Genomic DNA, 24,062 nt, shown 5'->3' with positions numbered 1-24,062 from the left:
GTTCAGAACATTTTTGGGAAGGGATACCTTAACCCTTCCAAAAAATTAAACCAACAAAAGTTTTCGTCATTAAAAAATTTAAAGGGAAAATGAAATATATAATACAATAAAAGGTAAACCGTAAACTTTTCAATATATTGTACTTGACTTACTATTACCTTCAATAATAAACATGCATTGCATAAATAGAATAAGGGAATCTAAACTGTATATATGTATATAGAATATAATTTCGTGTTGAAAATAAGGCCATATAAGAAAATATACTTACATAATAATTCAGTATAAAAAACAATATAAAATGTCATCTTAATACATATAAATCCTTTTTTGTGTAAAATTGGGATAATGCAAAGCTACTCTTTGTTTATTACTAGTTTGTCTGCTGCTACAACTCATTCCAAGTCACGCACATACTTACCCCTGTTTTCAAGTTGCCCAGAGAAAATAATTTAGCCTCATTATGGACATTGTGGGTTTCCTAGTAGAGCCCCGAAACTCCTTTTTATAGGTTTTTTTTTATTTTTTTATTTTGATTCAGGTTAGGTAATATTAAATTGGGTAAAGAGTAGCCCCGCAAAGTTAGGACAACGTAAGAACGCCCCCCCCCCCCCCCCCAGGGTTAGTACTTCCGCAGAGGTTAGGCAAAGGAAGAAGAACAATATAATTTAACCCCCAACTCCCCCACCCACTTATCTTCATTTTATTAAATAAAAAGGATGAAGGGAGTCCTGCACATTAACATTTTAATTTAAAACTTCTTGACCCTGGCTTTCAATGACCTAAGAAATGAATTATTATTGTTTCGCTATATACCCTATTTTGAACGAAATCATCACTGATAAAAAGATAAGAGGAAAAAAATAATGTACTAGGTTCAATTAAAGCCAATGAAATAAACTCATGAAACATAATTTTTCCTCTATGTCATTATCTCAAAATCTATATCTATAAATGTCAAATAAAATTATTAAAGATAATATTGTTTTGAAAATGGTAGCTCCGCCCCTAGAGGCACCTCAAAGAGGTTAAGGTCACTACATTTATTTAAAATTTTCTTTGTGGTTTACTTTTCCAGGGTTGAATTATATACGGGGGGCAGGAGAAGTAGGTTTAACTAATCTCAACCATTAAAAATAAATGCCAAGATCTATAAGTAGCTTTTTTGGAAACAACGTAACTTGCCGCCAAAAAATGACGTCATACAATACAATTGACCAATGAGAGGCCAGTAAAAAATTTTACTATTGGTCAATTACAATTTATACTGGCCTATCATAGGTTCTTTGTATTGTATGACGTCATTTTTTGGAGTCACTTTACTCTGTTTCGCTTTTCTGCAAAAGAAAAACCATATTGGTCAAGCAAGATTGTCTTTTTGTACAGATAGATGGATATCCAAATGTGGCGGACAGACCTATAGCATAGCATGACGGCGCTCCTTCTAATAGAAATCTCCTTGTAAAAAATGAATATTGAGGTTAATTATGATTTGATTCTCGTATAGACATTCAATTTTGATTCCTTCCCTCAAAATATATGATTATTGGGAAGGAATCTTTTGATATTATACTTAACCTTCCCTAATTCTGTATAATGTGATGCAGAAGGAATACAAGGGGAAGGAACCTATTTATATCTCATCTTTATCCACTCTAAATCTTATACTAAAGTAACAGGATGTCTGTTTGTCTGTGTGTTTGTACCGAAGGATCTCGCTAACCGCTAAACCGATCTGGTTCTCCTTAAGGGTAGATTCTCATAGGTCCCGGGAAGGTTTATAACTAGTTTTGGGGAGGGTACCACCACCCTCCCAAGAGAAATCGCCCCTAGAAAAAAAAAATACCCCCCCCCCCAAAAAAAAAAAAAATAATGGTTATCAAATTCGACTCTCCCCTCCTCAAGTGCCCCTAGAGGCCTGTAGGGGCGTAGCCGCTAGATGTTGATAAAGCATTTAAAATGTGTTGGCCTCAATGGGGGCATATCCGCTAGTTACAGCGAAAAATGAATAGAAGGAAAGCAAAAATATAATCTATTTTATATTATTTCTGTCAACTTTAAATCTAATTAGATCCAAAAGTATGGAGACAGGGATATGGTAACTAAAGATTAAACTTTACATGGGGGCCAGGGGGGAGTAATTACCAACCATAAATTATTAATAAATTTTTGGGGAGTGGGAAAGGGTGGAATTTATCCTCTCTTGGACGTCATAGTTTCATAGTTCAAGAATCAAAGTACCCATTGTTGCTTAGGTTATATGTGTTAGATTCATGGCCCAAATATCGTGAACCTATAGAATTCTTCATATTGTATTTGAACCACAAACAAACTATTAATTAAGGCTTATTATAGTTTAATTAAAGGTTGACAAGAGTCACAAAAAAAGTATCTCGTAGGAATAGAGCCCCATGCAAGGGCTAGAAGGGAGCGAAACTTAACAATCAAAGACAAATGTCTTGCAATCAAGGAGTGGTTTTCAATAGTAAGTTGTACACTAAATAATTATAAACATCTAGATATTATTATGATAAGACACAAATCATATATTTTAAAAAATAACAGTACAATATTTGAAAAAATTTATTTGACAAAACTAATACACAATTCAATAAGATTGTTTTCTTTGAATAAAAGTCACTTTCGATGAATTTACAAACAAATTAAATGGATTAAAATCTAATAAAACTTCGTCTTCAGTTTTCTAATTTTATCTGAATATTACAATTTAAACTTTTAATTATATTTCATATAAAACTAGAACGATGACATCTATAGTAGTGAAGCTTAATAAATCTGTCAGACAAACAAACATTTACAAATGTAGAGTAGCAAATCATGAATCATTCTACCTTTTAAGAACTTTTGAACAAAAATTTTAGAAATTCCCCAAATCGATATTACCCACTAGGGCGGGTTCATATCGAAATTAGACAAAGAGGGATGAGCAACAGATAAAACTAACTTAAATAAAATATTTTTGTGCATTTCCCCAGTTATATAATAGATTTCCGACTATAAGTCAGTCAAAGTCATATTTTGCTTCCTTACCCTTTATTTACCAACCTTTTACCAACGACCAGGCATAAAATTGTATAGCTATTTGTCAATGATAGTAAAAAAATCATTGAATGAGAATGATGGCTTCATGGTACTCCCAGGAAGGACCTTGAGGAGTAGAAACAGGAACTTTTGTCCGTTTCAAAATATCTCATTTCTAGCCTTAGATATGACTAAAAAACCACCATTTTTAAAGGTTTATTGAGAATTGTCCAATTTGTAGAGGTTTTTTGAGATTTTCTCAGGCTAGGAACGAGATATTTTGAAACGGTCAAAAGTTCCTGATTCTACTCCTCAATGCCTTTTTTGGGAGCACCATGAAGCCATAGTTCTGATTCAATAAATTTTCGACACCCATTTACAAATAGCTATACAATTGAACGCCTGGTCGTCAGCGGTTTTAAGACTTAGGATAAATTTAAATCATCCAGAGGTGTATTATACTCATAAAAATCGTTTGCAGATCCCCGCTTTGGTCTAAGAAAAAAAATGTTCAAAATCGACCCACCCTATTACCCACCCCTAACAAAATAAAAAATCTTGGACGTACTTGATTCTAGTATCAAATAAATTCTATTTAATATTCAGAAATCTCGTTTTTTCCCTAGCGTTTTAGAAAGACAGATGTACAAAGTGACCGGCGTTCTCCTCTTTTTCAATTTTGAAAATTTGAGTACGCTCCCCCTACCCCCCCTCAAGAGAACAACTATTTTAGGTTAGGTTAGATTTTAGGCTAGGGAGCCGAGCGCTGCAGGTAGGCAGGCAAGGGGGCCGAGCGCTGCGGATAGCCAGGCAAGGGGGCCGAGCGCCGCGGCCACAGTTCTTAGTTTTGTCGGGGGGGGGGGGGGGGGGGGTACTCAAATTTTCAAAATTGAAAAAAATATTTATAAGAAGATATTACCAAGTGAGCTATATTGTAAATGCTTGTTCATGATATTCGCGACCATTAATTTTAGACGATTTTATTGAAATTCAGATGAGAAAATTGGACGTTTGAAATTGTACATTAACATGTAACTGAACCTAATGATTATAGAACACATAAGGCTGAGATGAAATAATTATAAAATATTATTCTTTAGAAATTTAAACTAGTTTAAATAAAATTATTATCTGTCAAAATAATAAAATTAGAAGGAATTATTTTAAATTAATTTGTTAAAAAATGATTCTGAACCAAGATAAAATATCATTCTTAGGAAACTTATTAAAAGCTGTATTAAATAATCTTATTTTTAAAAAAACTAGAAAAATAACAGGATATAATATCTTAGATAATGTAAAAGTACTAAAAAACATTTATGACCATAAGTAGAAAGAGGATAACAATATAAAATAAAATCAAACCAACAAAAACATATACATATATAAGAATGAAAAAAATATAATTTTAGTTGTTATGATCAAATAAGTATTAGCTAAGGAAGCTGAAGATTGCATTTAAATTATGATATTTCTTTAAATTTGATGTTTCAAAATCTTTGAAATCTCCCAATAAACGTAATAAATAGTAATTTTCCGTCAAGTGCAATATGAGTAGGTTGATAGCTAGCCCATGAAATGTATATAAGGGAAGGGTAGTTTTTCCCCACCCCTGCAGATGGCGTTTTACCCTGCAGGGCTACCCAGTACCCAATATATATAGCCTAATATTACCTGACCTAAAGTAACAAGCAAGCAGAAAACTGTCTGACCCTCTTATTTTCAATTTATTTTAAAATAAGGAAGGGGTTATCAGTGCACAAAATGCACTTTGTGTGAAAGCGCCAATTTTTCTTTATTTTTAGCTTTAATAATTAAAATGTTGAGCAAGCCACTTGTTCCAAATTATTGAGATACAATCTAACTAATAACAATCCATCCTGTTCCTTGTCTATGATATTACTTGGAAGGTTTTCTTTGCCCGATGTTTGTATTTTTTCATCTTTGATTTCGTTTTTAAGATTTTTCGTAATTGTACTCTTCTTCCTAATGAAACACAAACACAATTTACCATCATAACCGTTACAATAAATAACAGTCTTATATACGAACTATTCATTGGGCATTTGCAATTTATTTGAGGAAAATACGGTCCTATAGACGAATGGATGAACATAGAAACGTATCCTAACCATTAAGAATCTGCATTGTATTTTAGTAAATTGTGTTTTGCATTGACCATTTCCTGTTGATAAAATTTCTTTGAAAAAGTGTTGATATTTTGCACATGAGAAACTGTTCTGTCATCAAATTATCCTCTGACCATCGTCTCAAGGATCTAAAATTAACAGAGATAAGGGTATAGGTAAATTAAATATTCTATTGTCGAAATAACTGGCATAAAAGTAAAAGAATATAGGGGGCACGATCTATTTGTAGCTCTGCCCACGGGGTTGGAACCCTGTGCTGACTTTTAAATGGGTCTATTATGAACAGCCAATTGCGTCGGAAATATTAACACAGCCAAGTCGCTACATTAATAAACATACAGCACCTCCCCCCTCTTGTTTCCATTTTATTTAAAAAATAAAAGAGGGGTGGGGGCGGGTATCAGTGCTCAACGAACAAAAGAACTTTGTGCTAATTAGATAAGAATATCCTTGTTCCGTATCTGGATCGTACTGCAAGGTTTGTTGGCTTTCTGTGGCCACAAGGAAATTTGATATTTGGGTATAGTCAATGACTGGGGGTGCCAGAGACAAACCTAAAAGTTGTATCAATACTCACCCCCCCCCCCCAAAAAAAAAATAAACATCTTTGGAACCAAATCATTCAACTTTTTTGGGGTGCTTTGCGTATTAGTTTAAAGGTCTTTTACAAATTTACAAATCAGTTGAATTTCACCAGCTCCCAGTCCCACTCCCTACCAATTAGAATAGAAATATTTTGGAAGGAAAGGGACGATAATCACAAAAAAAGTAAGATTTTTTTTCAATTACTCTGTATAACAGGTCTATAGTATAAATGTATAAACAGACAACTACCTCCCTTCCTTTTTTAAAGACCTCTTTCGTCTGCTTCTAAATTTTTTTCTGCTACTTGGCTGTGTTAATATAAGCGACACAGTTTGTTGATTTTTAATGACCCAATAGAAAGGTTTTACAAGGTGGTTGCGATGGGGAAATACAGTTGTTTACCCCTTTCTCCCTCTAGTGTTTTAGTCTAATCTCTGTATAGGAAAATGGACAAGTAATTGTGTACGGCGTAGGATGATTTTATTGTAAAATTTTTAATCACAATACTTTTAAAATTTGAACCGATGATATAAAATTATTATAAAAAAAGAGTTTCATAAAAATATTAACAATAGTTAGTTAATATTTTGTATTTAAATCATTCATTTCTTTAGGTTGGACCTTGGATGAATACAAACTAATTGTTGTTCATGTCTATCATTGATTGGATGGTAATATTCACACATGCTCTTCTGCATTCATTAAATATACAGTCAGCTACTAGGTATAAGGTATAACCAATAAGTGAAAAAACTCTCAAATAATTTTTGGGGGGCAAATGGAGAGGTCGTCAATTTTTTATATTGTTCCCCCAACGACAGCTAAATACCACGTATAAGTTTCGTGATTTTTCCAATTAATTTCGTTTTGGTATAAGCTGGTCTGCTACTCCTTATTTGATAACATTAAATCCTGATTCTACGTCATATTTGCTAAAAAAAAAACCTCTTCAATGCACTGAAACCCCGCTGCCTCTGATTTACATAAATCTTAACCACACCAACTAAGTAGGATTGGGGTAGGGGGAATGCCTTAGCACCAAAACAGGTGCATCTCATTACTATGTACAATTGGGACTTCCATAAAAGGGCATCCAATCAAAGAGTTAGTTGCTTGAGGTGTGTTACTGTGTGTTACTGTTGAGGTGGACAAAAAAGGAGATATGTTTGATTTTAATGTTACATATAATACATTCAGTTGTTGGCAAAGCTTACCAATCTAAGATTGGCCAAATGATTCTCACTTCCAGTCTCCGTGTGCATCTGTATCTTAACTTCCTATTAGCAATAAAAGGTACTGTACCTGCCCAGCATCATCATCATAGACGCAGAGGACTCATTTTCACTCATAGCCACGTTTATGTTGTTATATTGCTCAACATTATTGTTCTAATAAGATGTAAAAAGTGAAAATTTTTGGGTTGATAAGGGATACTATGCAGAAAGAGAGGATAATAGTTTAAATGATACTGCAAGGATTAGGATTGGATTGTACAAAGTAAAAGTTTCCAAAATTGCCCATTAATAATTTTATTCTACATTGCTCTTCCTCAAAGAAGCAATCAAGCACTGACCAATCTCCCAAAAGCCTTTAAAAAGATAGATAAATTAAAAATAATGTGAAAGAGGGATTCTTTTTCATTTGCCTGTGGGAACATACTTGAAAAGTATCTTTACATATTTCTTCACTTTTTCCCTGATTATTGTTTTGATTATTTTCATTCTTCTTGTTCTCATTATTGTTACTGTTAGAAATATTGTAAACCATCTAAACAAGATAGTTTAATTGGAAAGGTTGTCAAAATGGCTCGGCAGTCGCGGGGAACCGCAATCAAACAAAAAATTTAAACCCCATGTATGGGTCAGGTTTGGACTTCCACCGGTTTTTTTTTAATGGTAAAAGGTATATTTTTTGGTGGCTTTTTTTACCCCCTTATTTTAATATTATTGCTCTGCCCCAAATGAACATTTTTGTCCTTGTCTATTATCTTTCAATGAAGAAACTTTATAAGTTAAATAAAAAAAGAAAAACTATTTTTTTTTTTCAGTCCAAGAATCACTTTAAAACCTTTTTACCCCCTTGAAAAGTACTTTTACTTTTGTGTTATTCATCTTTTAGTTTAAAATAGAATAGAAATGCACAATATATTCTTCATAATTGAATTTATTAAAGTGACAACTTTTTCTTTCTGTATAAAAGAAGATCAGCTTTTCTACAAGATGTTTTATCACTTGTCTTTCCTAGTTGACGAGTTTTGGAATTCAAAGAATATTTAATGATATTAGAATAGGATTGTTTAACTTCCCCCCAAAAACTAATTTTTGGGAATTCATTAGATTTTAACCCCTCCCCCCTAAAAAAAACCTTTAAAAACACTCATTTTGTAACTCCCCCCCCCCCCCCCTAGAAAAAAATCAAAAGATTGGACGTTCTTTGATAAGAGCTTTCTCACGAAAATATCAAAAAGACTAGGCTTCTTCAGTAGAATATATATTTCGCTCTATTCAAGCCTTCTCAATTCTAATCTTTTTGGGTTTCTGTACAACATCAATTTTTATACAAAATAAAATTCAGTGACTTATTGACAATATATATGTTTTACCTTGTAGATTACCTGTGTCTGGAGGCCCTGACAATAATTCGCACCCGTTTGTAGGCTAAGTCATTCCCAAAACTCTTACTAATAATGTTACCCGCCCTGATATAGCATCCGAGTACCATTTTCACGTCCATATCATGTTTTTTTTAAACTTAAGGACTATAGCCGAAGTTCGACATTGCCTATAAAAAGGGGATAAATAAAAAACTTTTGGTCAAAGTTTCCTGAAAGAGTAAGGGGTTATTCTAATATGACGTCATTCGGGATACTTTGACCAAAAGTTTTTTTTATTGATCCCTTTGTTTAAAGGCACTTTAAAGAGCTTCACTATAGCCTAGTTCACAAAAGACATAGGTCGACAAATGAAAGTTTTTTAGGGATGTATAACGTGTTTAGAATGATATAAAGAAAAAAAAATGCATACCTTTAATAGTCTTTTGTGAATAGTGCATGCTGTTATCATATTATGCATTATATATATTTGAATGTATTGCTACTCTTCTTATGAACCTTATAATCCTTGGTTTGTCCTTGATCTATATTTTAAATGTATGAAAATTACTCCCACTTGAAAACCCTAATGGCGAGGTAAAGTATTAACATAAGAGTTACAGGGATAGGACAATGGATCATAATAAATTCATGTAGTGGGACAAAGTGTCTCAAAAATCAGCCATGTGACGTCATAAAAATGAAGAAGTTGAGAGGAGAAGAGGGAAAGAAAACCCATAAAAAATAGATGGCTAATCCCTCATTTTTATAACGTCACATGCCTGATTTTTAAGACACTTTGTCCCTCTACCTCTACCTTTTCACATAAAAAATTTTGAGGTTATCAATTACACAAGGAGTTTATAAAGTTAGGGGAGGATTGGAGATGCGATCCTCAATTTTCAAATTCTTTGAACGTACATATAAGACTTTTACAGAAATGCTTCGCATCCAAACTATCTATCTATGCTTGATATAAAGTTAACACTATATAGAGCAGATTATGAATATTTGATTGATGTGTGCCCCGCAATTATCCAGTAGCGATCAGGCGCAAGACACAATTACTTTAGCTAGGCCCAAGGCATTATTTGTATCCTTTTATGCATTCATAGGCCTATCTCTACCTATATGACACCATATATGGGTAACGCTAGCCTTTTCATGGTAATTTGTATGTGATTTGCTAATAGTATATGTTTATTAAAGACATTATGTTTATTGTTAAAGTAACCATGTAAACAATCAGTACAAATATGTATGCCTACAACCATGCCTGATTTACATCACATATTAACATACAGACATTTAATTGCACAGACAAACACTAAGATCCTGGTCCAAAGCTAATGTTATAGCATGTACCTCTTAAATTTATTTAGTTATTTATTGACTCTCCTACCATCAACTTCTCTTTCTGGCTTTAAAAGGTAATGACTTAGTTGTTTGGCATGCATTGTAGTTTAAATTTAGGACCCTTAGTACTTAGCATGAATTGAGCTTAGGCCTTATGTTAGAATTCTAACACTTAGCACAATTCACTGCTTGGGACTCAGGGCACATTTCTGTCCTACTCTACTTATGATTTTAACACTTATCCTGTAAATATTTTCATACTTAACTTATGCACTTGTAATATAAATACACTTTATAAAAACATTTTCCTTCCTTAATACTTAATATACTTATATAATTCTGACCGAATATCAAAACCAACCATTTATTCTTAGATTAAAGCAGCATAATACTTCGCGTGGGTCTTTTGTTGAGCTTCCACCAGCTCAACCAAATTCGTATTATACTTGTGGGAATAGAGGGTTAAGCATTCTAAACAATCGAACCGACGATGAGAATGTCTATGTGTATTGCAGTAAAAGTAGGTTTTTAGTAGTACTCATAGAAGAGCGGTCTCCATACCTAAATTTGGACAAACGCCCCATTCGCACACACAATGGTGCAACTTACCGGTTGTATCTTGGAAAATTTTACTTCATAAAAATTTTTTTTTCTTTTTATTTCCTTACCGTACCCGAACCGCCTAAGGCAGGTATTTTTACCAAAATCGAACAGTTGTAGTTATGGCAAAATCGGATTTTCCAAAACTTGTGAAACTATGTGAGAGCAAGGTTAGGACTATGAGGCGTTTGAAGAGATAGGGACTGAAAGGCACGACACAAATGCAATTGAGAGCCTCGTGTACGAGCAGTTGCACTAGCTGACACTCTAGAGGCCCTAGAGAATGCTAGCATATTTGTGGCCATTGGTCGCCGCCCTATAAGGACACTCGCACTGGTTGACACTCTAGAGGCCCTAGAGAATACCAGCACACCGGCACCTCCATGTCCGCCTTTCTTTCGTAAATCACTTGGGTTGGAATAATCTATGATCGAGCTATGTGCAAAATTTTGATTTTCGGACTTAGTCAGATTTTTGAGATTTGGGAGTTGTGCTAGGTGGCGGAGTATATATATAAATCTTCGGACTTAGTATGATTTTTACTTATTCGGAAATTCTCTAAGTGTTGAAATACTTGAATCTTTGATACTTAAACCAGAACTTACTAGGAATCAAGCGTGGAGTAATTTTTCATTTGTAAGCTATCAAAATACTATTTGTAAAGGACTATTTTGAACTGTCTTATTAAATGAAAGCTTAGGAGCAAATCTTATAGAACACGGGAAAAGCTGTTAGTTGGGATACATATTGTCTTTGGAGCCATGTTTCTGAAACAATATGCCGAAAGCAGTTAGTACTCTTGAGTCGTAGTAAAGGGCCAAAAGATTATTACAAACTTGTAGCATTTAAACTCAAGTTAAAATGTACTAATACTTTGGTACCGTTAGAACCGATTTTCTGAGGTTTGCACTTACTTATACATGCATAGGTCTTATATTCCTAATGTAATTCTGATTTATATGCGGATTTATCAAAATAACTATTTTCTCCAAAATTTTGAGTTAAACAAAATATTTCAAAGTCTCAAAGATATTCTCAACATCGATCGGTTGGAATGATATAAGTGTAAACAAATTATTTTATGCAATAAGCAAAAGTTCCAAAGATTTCCTGATACTCTGAGCAAAATATTCCACTTTTTGGACCTAGCACCGTTCTATTTCTTTTGTTACAGAGAGAATTTTGAATTTTTGGACTGATAGTAATTTTTATGAAAATGTGAACTTGGTTGGAAATTTACCAAATTTGGACTTGTAATAATTGCAATTTTTCCAACTAAATTAACAAATTTCATTTTCCACACTTAAGAGAAAATTCTTTCTTAGAGTAATTCTGTCTTAGCCAAAATATTCCAACTATGGACTTAGAGAGATTCTATTTCTTTTGGTGAAGGATAATTCTAACACTCTAATACTTTATGACTTTAAAATCCTTAACTTAGCGAGATTTGCACTTAGTCAAAATACTCCAATAGTGGACTTAGAGTGATTCTATTTCTTTTGACTTAAGGGCAATCTCTAAAGTAGCTTTGTTAGATGAACTGTTAGGAAATTTCATCTTGGACAAAATATTCCACGTCTGGACTTAGAGTGATTCTATTTCTTTTGTCTCAGGATAAATTCACTAATTTTGTACTTAGCATAATTTCATTGAAAAGTTTTGGACTTAGTCAAAATTCACTAATTTTGTACTTAACATAATTTCATTGGAAAAAATTTTTTTTGGGACTTAGTCAAAATTTACTAATTTTGTACTTAGTATAATTTCATTGAAAAAGAATTTTTGACTTAGTCAAAATTTACTAATTTTGTACTTAAGATATTTTCATAAATTTTTTTTTTCTTAGCCAAAATTTATTGATTTTGTACTTAGAATAATTTCATTAGAAACTTTTGGACTTAGTCAAAATTTTCCAACTTTGGACTTAGAGTGATTCTATTTTATTTTGACTTAGAAAATTTTTAATTCAGTCTTAACTTAGAAAATTTTTGTTTGTATGTTCCTTACAAACACATACATAAATACAATAAACAGTTCACTCAACAATAAGTAGGACATGAAAACTAAATTTTTACTTACTTTGTTAATGCTAACATTTCTATTTCATGTACCACCAGGATTCAGCAGTGAAAGTGAAGACAAGTTAATTACTAGTGATAGTGACCATTAGTGATATAAAAGTATAGTCAACAATATAGGCCCTATATGTATTAAATAGCACGCTTTTAAGAGACAAAGTTCTATAAACCAAACGCAGCAGGAGGTTGCAGCAGCCTACCTTGGGAGAGTAGGACGTCTCTAAAAGAAGTAGCAGAAGTACTACGGAAAGTACCCTACTGTCTTTAAAGTCCGGATTATTATAATTAAAGAATATTTAGGCTTATTAGCATACAGACTATAACCAAGTAACATAAAGTGTGTCTACATATAGCCCAGAGTTCTTATAACCTAACAGAATACCTTTAGATAAATAAGAAAGAAGTGCACTAAAACCAGTTGGATTAGTTTTCAAAAGTATAAGTGTTTGTTTAATTCAAAGTTAATAGGCTACTTTGAAGTTTGATTGACAACCTCCACAATATAGGTTGGCCACCTAGTGTAGGATCTCACACTTCCTCAGAGTAAACTTGCATTTGAATATTGTATTACTACTAATTATAATTAGATTACATCCGGTTAGATAATTTTTGAAAACAATCTTTACATATATAAATATAGGTGTATCTAAATTGTATATCTTAATACAGTTATAAGAATTGAAGTCATAAGTGAAGCCCCAATTTTTGCGCAACTTACTTTATAGGATTGGAAGGAAAACCCCTAATACAACTATAAGTAAGAGGTGGCGAGATCTTTGACATTCAGGCAAAATTGTTGCAATATTATTAGAATATAGACGATCCTTTGGGAGTGAACCTTAGTAAGTTATATTCATAATAGCCTTACAGGAATAAGTAGATCGTAGGCTATAAACACATATCCTTAGAGTGAAGTAAGAATTCAACAAGGATTATAAATTGCTGTTTTCTTTTTCTCGACAACCATAATTTGCTAGGAAAGTCGACTCCTGAGCAAATTAAAGTTAATTTGTGATAGTATATAAGCATACCCAAATTAACTCTGCTGCAAACATTACTTAACTTGATAACTAATTTGAATAGCTAACTAGCTCAAATTGACTTCATAAACAAACCTATATAAAAGTTAAGTAGAGGTGTTTCTACAGTTGAGCTTAATTAAGGATAAGAGTGCATTAGCGCACACTTCAGAATAACAATCAAAGCTCACACGCAAGTATATACGATGTAGAAACAACTATAGGTGAGGAAGGTACAACACCCATCTATAGCTAAGCAAATTTAAAGAAAAGAATTGTTAGTTTAAACAAATTCTTGATTGTTTTGGATTATACACATTATTTGTACTCCTCTTGAACTTTCGCTATTTTTATCCTAAAAATAGTACAACATCTCATAGACTTTTAAAGAACTTGCAAATAGTTCTAAGGCTTTAAAGCAACCGCAATGTCATCTTCCTGCGAACAAGGCAAGAAGAATGATGAAGCTGACAAGGAAGCCACTCCTTGTCGGGGACGCTCGACAATACCTGGTACAAGAACCCCTTCAGCTAATACAGACACTAGAGACTCTGACGCTTATGAGGAGATACAAATATCCAATCTAGAAGAGCCAGAACCAATTGGTGAGAGGAATATGAGCCCTGAAATGGATGAGATATCTCTGGACTCACTATCAACTCAAGCTAACTCACCAGAACCGTGGAAAGCTGATTCCAGTGTGCAAACAACAGTAGCAGAACCAGCAGAGGAGCTTCTACTCTCACAGTAACTGAACACAATACAACTTGGTAGTCCTAACACGAGCGGTTCACTGGAAGTTGGGAAGAATCTCTGCACAAATTGTACAAAGAGTGTAGCGCACAAGAGAACCAACAACACAAACAGCTCGAAGTCTAAAGAGAGAAGAGCTAACCACAAAGATAAACAAGCTGCTAAGATAGAGGCCATCTCAAACTATTATAAAAGAAAATCCACTGTTAGAGAAATGTCTACAAAATCACCCAATCCTAAACCTTATCATAGGGATAACAGGGACAGGCAATTTCAATGGAACACCAAGCGGGATTATCAGGCTTCTTATAGATCATCACCTGGACGCCACTGTGTAGCATGTGGACAAAATTCTCACAAAATATCAGATGGATGTAGATTATTGTGTGATGATACAGGGAGGTTATACCCAACTGTATTGACATCAGCATTCTGCACAAACTGTTACAAGACATATGGTAAAGAGTTATACCATTCCCGACATCTATGTCCTGGAAGGCCAGCCATGATGGAACTGTACCATAGTGGTAAGGTGAAACCTGGTGGTGTATTCAGGCAAACATATGAAGAATGGGCTCAAGCTAACGCTAAGGAATCACTTAAAGACTGTAACCTTAGTGGAGTCAAAGCTACCGTAGATGAAATGACTCTCGATGAGCCTAACAATCAAACAGGAGACAACATTGCACCCACTAAGCAGGAAGAAAGAAAATTATACCTTCATTGTTCTGGATGTATGCCAGAAGAAGATGTAACTCTTATGATTCGTCCCACATCATTTTCAGGCCGTCATTACCCAATTCTCTTTTTGATTGTATCTGAAGACCATGAGGATGTCGCACCTATGATAATTGGACTGAATGGTATTAGAAGTCTACAGCTAGCATGGACTTCCTTCATAGACAAGTGCCGGTTAGCACCGTGTTTGTATTCTGTACTTCACCCTGAAGGACCACTGAGCAGTATATTCTGTTCTGACTTCGAACTCCAGCTCTGTACAGGAATAGTTAAAAAGATCAAAGCTAAAGAAACCCAAGTGATAGTGATGAATATCAACCACTTTTTCAACCTGGCACCTGGAACACAAGTGATCCTCAGCGACGATCATATTTCAAAAGGAAACGCAGGAATTAAGATCTTACCTGGACAAACACAACTCATTATCAATGATGATGGACAACTCAGCGGCAGAGCTCTAATAATCAACAACTCCGATCACACTATCACCAACACAGTCATCACTGGTTACATAGAGTCTAGCGACCAATCTATTGTCAGAGAGGTAGTCGTTGACTTTGATTTCACAGGATCATTCATATATGGACTACCTATGATACCAGAAATAGATGATGAATTGGAGCAACTTGCCATAGCACGAAACACGCCAGCTATTAACTAGATCACTCTAGCTATTAGTAACCAACCCAATATTACTCTTATAACCATTTGAAACACAAGTTCATTAATCAACTCGATTAATCATTTAGCTGATAGATACACTCCAAATCATACAGCTATCAAAAAGGGCACTCAAATATCATGAGTGGTCTTAATCTGATTATCATCTTAATGCTAATAAAATTTCTAGTCTCACCTAATCCTGAATGAAGTAAATTCGTTGAAAACAGAGATGATATTGTAGAGTTTAGGTTAAGGTATATGGTTGAGATTGGCAATCTCACACACTAACATTTTAAATTAATACACAAAAATGGGTAGTAATAAAGCTAATGTTTTATGGTATAGTTTTAGAATCTTCATACATTCACAATTAGACAGAAAAATCTTAGACATACAACTGTGCCAAAATATCTCTGGAACTTTGGCTAAAGACTGTTATTACTTGTGAATCAAATTTTACACTAAAATTCAACCTATGACAACCAAGACAAAGTTGTACAAAAAGAGGACATGACCTAGGTAGTACACTCCTCCACCCCAGGAGCCCAGTATACTTAGGGAATATCATTAAATTGATTGAACTATCTAAGGCCGAAATCTGAATCATTGAGCATACATTTTAAATATTCTGAAGAAAGTTGTGGAAAAATACGCACATAAAAGAGAGAAAATTAGTTCAAGAAAAATTCACTCACTTTGAAAAGTTGTGACTTTTCCTTGGTTCTCAGTTTACATGCCTATTGCAGTATAAATCGAAAGCGAGCATAGAAGTTTTCAAAAGATATCTGGACTTACAGATTTTACTGTAATGAGACTTTTATGAGCATATTCACAACAGTATGCATAAACGAACCAATAGCATACTCGATCTCACTTACATTTTCAAATTAAATAAAACTTTTGTCTCAACTCTAGCACAAAGGTGAACCTTAGAGGACATTAAGAAAGCTTTGGCAGCTGGACCAATTTTAGTAAATTAACTAGCATATTGACATGTAAGAATAATCCTGTCAAATGGAGCCGGCACCACCTCTGGCTTTTACGCAGCAGTCTTATTATAAACTACATTGCCAGAATGCACAGACCACTTTTATCACCTGGTCTAATCCTTAAATAATCATACACTACTATCTCATTCCTGGTGACAAGATACCAAGCTTATCGTTGCTTTTGCGAACTAAGGAAAACAGTATTGGACCGCCTAAATTTAAGATTTTTTTTTCTTTGGTTTATCCTGAAAACCCTATGCATTATAATTCTTAAGTAACCTTGCGGTTAACATTAGGTCTAAAAACACATTTCGGATACTTAACCTATCATCCTACAATAATGCCTGAAATATATGCCCAAAACCATATTGCGACAAGAGTATATCTAATTTGTATATAACAGTGATAAAGACAAAACTATCGATTAAAATCTGTATGAACAAAACTATACTTTTCATGCTTTTATTATGAGAACACAGAAACAGTATATATTGTGATATGCCACAATTTCACCCATCAATAATTTTAACTTAAAGTTCTAGTAATTAGACAAGAAGCCATTGCATACCCTCAAAGAAAATTTCAGTCGCAAAGATCGACATTGCATATCGTACTTGGACATCTTTGAAACTATTTATGCGAAAATTCATTCAGAGCTTTAATATGACCCAAATACTAATGCATCTTGTTAACGAATGAATAACGGGTTTATTACATTTCTAACCAAAGTATATTTAGTATCGCTGAATATACCAAAGAATCAAATTATTACTTGTTTAATCCTAAGGCTAAAACAACAATATCCTTCCTGAGAAGAAAGGACAAGTATCAACTCTTAACAGGGACACATAAAAGCTATGTTAACAAGCCTAAAAATAATACAGTAACAAATATTCATCAAAACTGATTTTAAAACACTAGCCCCAGTGTAAAATTTGAACTGTTATAACGACAGACACAATTAATAATAATGCCATAAAATATTTAAGTTATAAACGCATATAAGCTAAATTATATTTCATATCATAAGAAGAGAACACTTTTGCTCTTCTTTCCTTAAGCGATATTATATGCTGTACGCAATTTCTGATAAACAGGGATAGTTAAAAGTTTAAATAACTAAATTTCCCTTGCTCTAATTTAAAAATACCAAAACGTATCAAAACCTGCTTTAGTTGCTAACTAAAGAATGCAATTACAACTAAAACACATAAAAATATAATGTAAACTAACAAAAGTTTGTAGAATTAGTTAAAGCGATACTATCCACATAAAACCAACTCTAACATCACACATATCCTCTCACAGTATATAGTAAATTGCAAGTTTTCAAAATAAACATGGTTGAAAGGAGTTCTGATATAAATACAGACAATTTAAATACCCTTTCAAAATCAAAAGATTCGAACCAATTGACGAATATTTTGACACCTTCACAGAGGATACAAAAGAGTAATTATAAAGTCTTACAATAAACTCATGGACTACAAGATAATTACATTAGCTAAAGAATACGCTTCCGTTTATATTTCTGGCTAAAGCAAAAATCTGCAACCAGAAATATGTGCATATTTAACTCCTTATACACAAATAAGCAGCGAAAGCAATTACCATTATAACTAAAATGCAAGCTTAAATAATACCAAATCTATAATTCTAAACACATACCGAACATATATCTAAGACACATTGAACATAAATTATAAATATCAGATTCCAAAAGGATTAAATTCACAACCATTACAATCACTTACATTTCCGCTTACCCTGTAAACTCGTGAACAATATAATAATATGTTATTCTAATCTGATAACTGAGATATCATAATTTATGTAGAATTTTCCCACTCAAGGTTATATATCCAGTGGTAAAATTTACGTTTTTCTCTCATAAGAGGGGGAGACCAACCATATACAATACACGTCGACTAAATAAGTCGATCCCTTCAAAAAATATTTATACGCAAAAATATATAAAAGGAAAATTGTATATGTATAAGTTTTGAATCTGTATAGTCTAAACAGAGTCAAACGAGTAATACAAACTGTACAAAAATACGCATGTCACTGCGTAATCCAATATATACAAAATTGAGTTAAGATATCTAATATAAATTATGTAAATTACACAAGCATAACAATATTATTAGACAACCTATATATACGCCTTGAATTGAGATGAACTTGATTAGTTATTAAGCCTATAACCAATCTACATACAAAAAATATGTCAAAACTTTAATTATAGCTAGAAACCGGAAACGCCCACTCAGAATCTAGCAGTAGCGAAAGTAGGATAATAAATAGACTTTGGAAAATAAGTTAGTTTATCATAGAACTCCAAGCAGTGAAGACCTTATTTATTAGTGTAAGTGTATCAATCAGAAAAGTAACTTTTGATTGTGGATATAAGCATTTATTAAATAAACTTAGCTGTTTAACAATGTATCCTAAGATAATATTAATAATACTAAGTATGTACTACTATAGTACAACAGCAAACACAATGACAGACTTGATACCCACTCACTATCAAAGTGGAGAATATATAGGCTACACAGCTGTAGCAATCCAATCCATTCAAGTTGATATATCTGTAGGCAATACAGCGCCTGAAATAGCAATCTATGATGGCCTGAAGACTCAATTAGACATTAACTACGATGGACGCACATTCACCTCAGCGCAAACTAAACTCATAGGCAAGCTATATACCAATAAGATTAAGGACTTGCTTATTGATGTAATGGAACTTATCCGCACAATCAAGGAAGCTATTGAAACAGTAACTCCCTTAATAAGTTCTAACCGCATTGAAGTGACTAATAACGTAAATAAACTTTCTTATAAGCTAGATCATGATAAATTTGACTTTACACAGTTACTGCTTGCGGAAATAGTACCACAAATCGTAAGTGGTATAGTTCTTCATGCCAAAGCAGCTAACTTTGTGCAAACAGCAGAATACTCTTATGTTGATAGCTTGAGCAACTTAGCCATCACAAACTTAGAGGAGCTTAAAGCAGACTTAAACTTTAGACATACTCTAATTCAAGATCTTGCAAAGACGGACATCACAGACACTATTAAAACTTTTGTAAGACAAGAGCTTAAACTGGACTATATTCATAACCTCGGATTGGAAGTCCAAAGCCGTTTAAGTGGTGGTACAACATCATTTACCACTATACTATCCATGGAATTAAGTTCTGAGCCAATAAAAATCTACAGATACGCACCAATTCCTTTTGATGAATGCTACATCGATTCCATTTATTATTTGGATAAAACCAAAAGAGTATACAGACAATCTTACTATAACGCTTATCTACCGGTTGAGGCTGACCAGTGCCTTAAGGGACTACTTAGCGTTAATGAGACATTGATAACCAAGCACTGTCCTTTGGCAAAACAAACTTATCCTTATGCTCACGTGCAAGATGGAATTGTTTTTAATAGCTTGAGTGAGAATACCAACCACAGTTTAGAGAACGCATCGATAACTATTACATCCACTCCTTTTATTATAACAGGAGGATCATATAATCTCACATTGGGAGATACGATCACACAGTTCGCACTAGGCTACGACCGACAGACCACGGCACGAACTTTACCATTTGCATCGGAATCATTGTGCCCACCTAAACCTAAAGAACCATTGACCATTAGAACCATCTTCGCTCATATAGAAGAAATAGCTATATATGTGTCGATAACAATTATCATGGTTATAATATTAGACAGGGTCACTACATTCTTAGTCAGACTCTTGAAAAGGGTATTAAGAGTATTTCAGAGGAGCTTGCGTATACGCGGCAGAACGCTTATCCCTCAACGGCCAGATGCACATCATCATAACCTAACGGTAATCTACGGCAGGAGAGGTCACCCCGCCGCAACTACCGCTAGTTATCGACCTAGGAACTCAAACAGAATAGTCAGATAAACATATAAGTTAACCTGATACCTATAACTTGATTTCTAATGTACACGGATAGAAAGACTTACGGACATTCCCCAATGATATAAAAGATTTTGCTAAACGGAAATATAAAACTTTTGTACTCATATATATAACATTGTACTTATATACATAATATTGTACTTATAATCTTGTATGTTCTTATAAAAACCTTTATGTAATTATTGTAAAACTTGTCTTAAAAGGTAGTGATAGAAACGGTAAGAAATAAAGCACATACATCGTAATTATGATACTGGAAGAACATAGCAGGTAATGTTATTACATATGTAAACCGTTATAAAATAAGCGAATTTTAAGCTAGGCTAAACGCTTCACAAAGGTAAATCGTTATAAAATAAGCGAATTTTAAGCTAGGCTAAACGCTTCACAAAGGTAAATCGTTATAAAATAAGCGACTTTTAAGCTAGGCTAAACGCTTCACAAACGTAAATCGTTATAAAATAAGCGAATTTTAAACTAGGCTAAACGCTTCACAAAGGTAACAATTCATTTTAATTATTATCATTATTAACTTGATGAACAAACGAGTAACACTTATAGAGTGGCTATGTAGATGGGAATTTTACACAACATATATTAAATCAGTAATTAACAGTATATATGTTACTTAAAAATCTCTATATTTATTTTAACAAAAGTAGATAATCTTTAGAAAAGGTATAAAAATTTTGACAAATATTTCTCTTTGGTGAAAATACAAAATTAAACAATTTTGAAAACAGAATATAAATTTTTATTTAACAAATCTTTGGAAAAAAAAATTGTGATAATAAGAAAGATTTCTGACAAGTTTTAAACAATTTTAGTTAATATACTTTTGGACTTAAGCTGTATACTGGCACATAAGAAAAACTTCAAGATCATCAAAATAATTGAGCGCTAAATGCAAAAACTTGTATATATATATATAGGCACATAGCCTATCAACGATTCTACTTGAACCAGGTTAATTCTATTTGGTGGAAATAAAACTTAGATTTAACTCTAACGAAGGACATAAGAAAATTTTATCCCGAAACTTAAGTTTCACGACTATTGTATTAAGATTCAAAGGGATGTTAAGTTTTCTAATTTTAAAAGGGAAAAGCTATTTATTCTAAGCCTTAACAATTAAACAAATCTTCCTTAATGAGATCACCCGATCAATGATATTACTTTAGTTACTCGAATATTAGAATTGCAAACAGTCTTAACATGAGATCTTTTAAAAGAACTGGAATAAGCGTATTTACATAACTTTGTCTAGCGTCAGTCTCTCAGTCTACTTAGATATTGGTTACAAAAATATATATGCTATTTACAGGTCCTCTCTATATCACAGCACAATTAAAATTCACGATTAATGCACAGGGATGGATATAAACAAATTTTAGAGAAAAGGTACTGAGGTGCGAGCTCGATTAAATATCTATATATACATAACCCTTAAAAGCTAACAAGAATGAATAAATTGCGACATAAGGCTGTAATTAAAGTTGTTAATATACTATTGAGAAAAGAAAATTAATTCGTTTACGAAGAAAGTAATTGAGATTAAATGAAGTTTTACGTTATGGGCAAAAGAAAATACAACCTTACATCTTTTTCCTTAAATACTAAGTTCCTTACAAACTAACATGTATATACATAACAAAATGGCAACGGTGTAAATTATTTGGTCTTGTACAGTATAAAAGTCATAACGTCTAATATTTTACTAAATAGTGATCACTACTTGACTAGTTACATAGAATAAGAGTTTTGGTCACACTTGTCTGAACAGTTTTTGTCTAATAAAATTGTATGTCTACGACCAAGCTAACAATCGCCACTTCAACGTGTACGCTTGGGGCAGGCAGAACCCCATCGCCGAGGGACGCCCTCAGCGTCGGACTCCTCCCTGCTATTATTTGAAGAACGCGTAACCGAATTCAGGCTAGCCGTCTCTGAGGCAGTCTCTGGCGGAAGGGCAGGGGTTGGGGTCTCAACCGTAAGACGCAGCCGCTCTAAGCCTCCGACAACTCTCTCCGGTAAAGGGAACTGAATCTCACTGTCCATAGAACTGAACCGGCTGGGTGGGATATCGATCTCGAAAACGTCCACAAGAGGAATTGTACTTTCCGCGTCCTAAAATAGGGAAGGAAATATTAATTAGACAGAAAGCTTTAATAAATATTCGGGAGAAATATAATAATGTTTATCCATATAGGTTGTTAGACAATCCTGATATTCTAAAAAGATTATTACATAAATCATCCAAAGTCATAATATTAACCATTAAGAAGGGACAAAACTATAGTTAAAATAATTCACTGTCTACAAGCATAGCTGAACTCACAAAAGCCTTTATTTTAAGTTACGTACCCTTTGCAGATAAAAAATTTTAAAAGAATTTATCAAACTTACCGCTGATAGGTCTGCTGCAGATGGAGAATCAATGCGACTAAGGCATAAAGATGAGCTGTAGCTGGATCTCTCCGCCGACCCTCCAGTACTGGGCGGGCTAAACCTTCGCATAGTTGTATAATGCTGCACCAGGTTAACTGAATTCGTAGCCTAAAATAAAATAAGTTTTATTAGTTTTAATCGCAACATTAAACAAAATTCAGAAAAATCAGGAAATGAGAATGCCTAAAATCCTGTAAAGCCATATGTTTAGGTAGTGACTCAACTCACTTTATAATAGAATTAAAATCTTAAAACGGTTCAAAAATGCTTACACAACCATATGTTTTAAGGCTAACACTCTACCAATATAAAAAATTTTAGTTATAAACACTTTTAGATACGTGTATGAAGGAAAATTAGGTACGACCTCTTTCTGAAAATTAATATAGAAAGGACTAATGCATCTATACTTACATGAAGACGCTCAGGTTGATCGAAAATCAACGGGCGGAATCCAGGACTTCCTGATGGGCTGTCCAATCTCGCAGGCACATTACTTCCGGTAGGTCGATCATCGGTGGGAGACAGGCTGTGTACAGCGAAATACCCGGCTCTGGACCTCACCTCAGCTGGAGTTGATGGACTAACAGAGGGAGCCTAAAACAAAAAGGAAAATAAGTCTTGTAATAACTTCAGAGAACCCCAACGGGACACGTGCGGCATGAGCAGACTCTCAACTTTCCCAGAAGGAAATAATATTAATTCATTAATTAAAATTCTAGTTAAGTCAACTGGTATCTCAATTTGATTGCGGTAACCGGGCGGATTTCTCTGGTGACATAGACGATGACAAACGGTGAGCGATATATATGGAAGAGCCGAAAGTCAACGTTGAGGAAGTGAGAATAGGACAGAACAATCCTGCAATGACATGATGCTTTACTAGACAAAATGGGTGGCTATACAAAAAAAAAGAAAAAAATATAAAACAGAAAAGAAACATTACAAAAGAAGAAAAGTTCACCTGTGTGTCTGACAGAATATCATCCATCACAGAGGACGCGGCCTCGTAAATGCCTGTATCTGACGGCTCCACAGTCGGCGAAGCAACTCCAGATCGAGTCCTGCGACTGCAGGGAAGAAG

The 24,062-nt window shown here is 33.8% G+C and overlaps 2 protein-coding genes across 7 annotated transcripts in view; both read right to left on the bottom strand.

The window, feature by feature from the left end:
* LOC145306215 (uncharacterized) overlaps window positions 1-24,062 on the bottom strand; it is a 191,770-nt gene that overhangs the window by 9,154 nt on the left and 158,554 nt on the right. The window lies entirely within an intron of this gene.
* The window catches only part of LOC145305518 (uncharacterized), a 34,217-nt gene continuing 15,344 nt past the window's right edge, over window positions 5,190-24,062 (bottom strand). Inside the window, exons 3-5 of the mRNA XM_080147146.1 lie at window positions 7,475-7,544; window positions 7,080-7,167; window positions 5,190-5,320 (exon numbers count right to left, since the gene is read on the bottom strand). Of these exons, the coding sequence (XP_080003272.1) occupies window positions 5,197-5,320; window positions 7,080-7,167; window positions 7,475-7,544 (282 nt within the window). The 3' untranslated portion in view covers window positions 5,190-5,196. The remainder of the gene's footprint in view (window positions 5,321-7,079; window positions 7,168-7,474; window positions 7,545-24,062) is intronic.

The sequence above is a fragment of the Acartia tonsa genome, chromosome 14 (genome assembly GCF_053477335.1).
Source record: "Acartia tonsa isolate MP-2025a chromosome 14, ASM5347733v1, whole genome shotgun sequence".
Taxonomy (NCBI): domain Eukaryota; kingdom Metazoa; phylum Arthropoda; class Copepoda; order Calanoida; family Acartiidae; genus Acartia; species Acartia tonsa.
The sequence above is the reverse complement of the archived record's forward strand: the minus strand, read 5'-3'. Positions and strand labels throughout refer to the sequence as shown.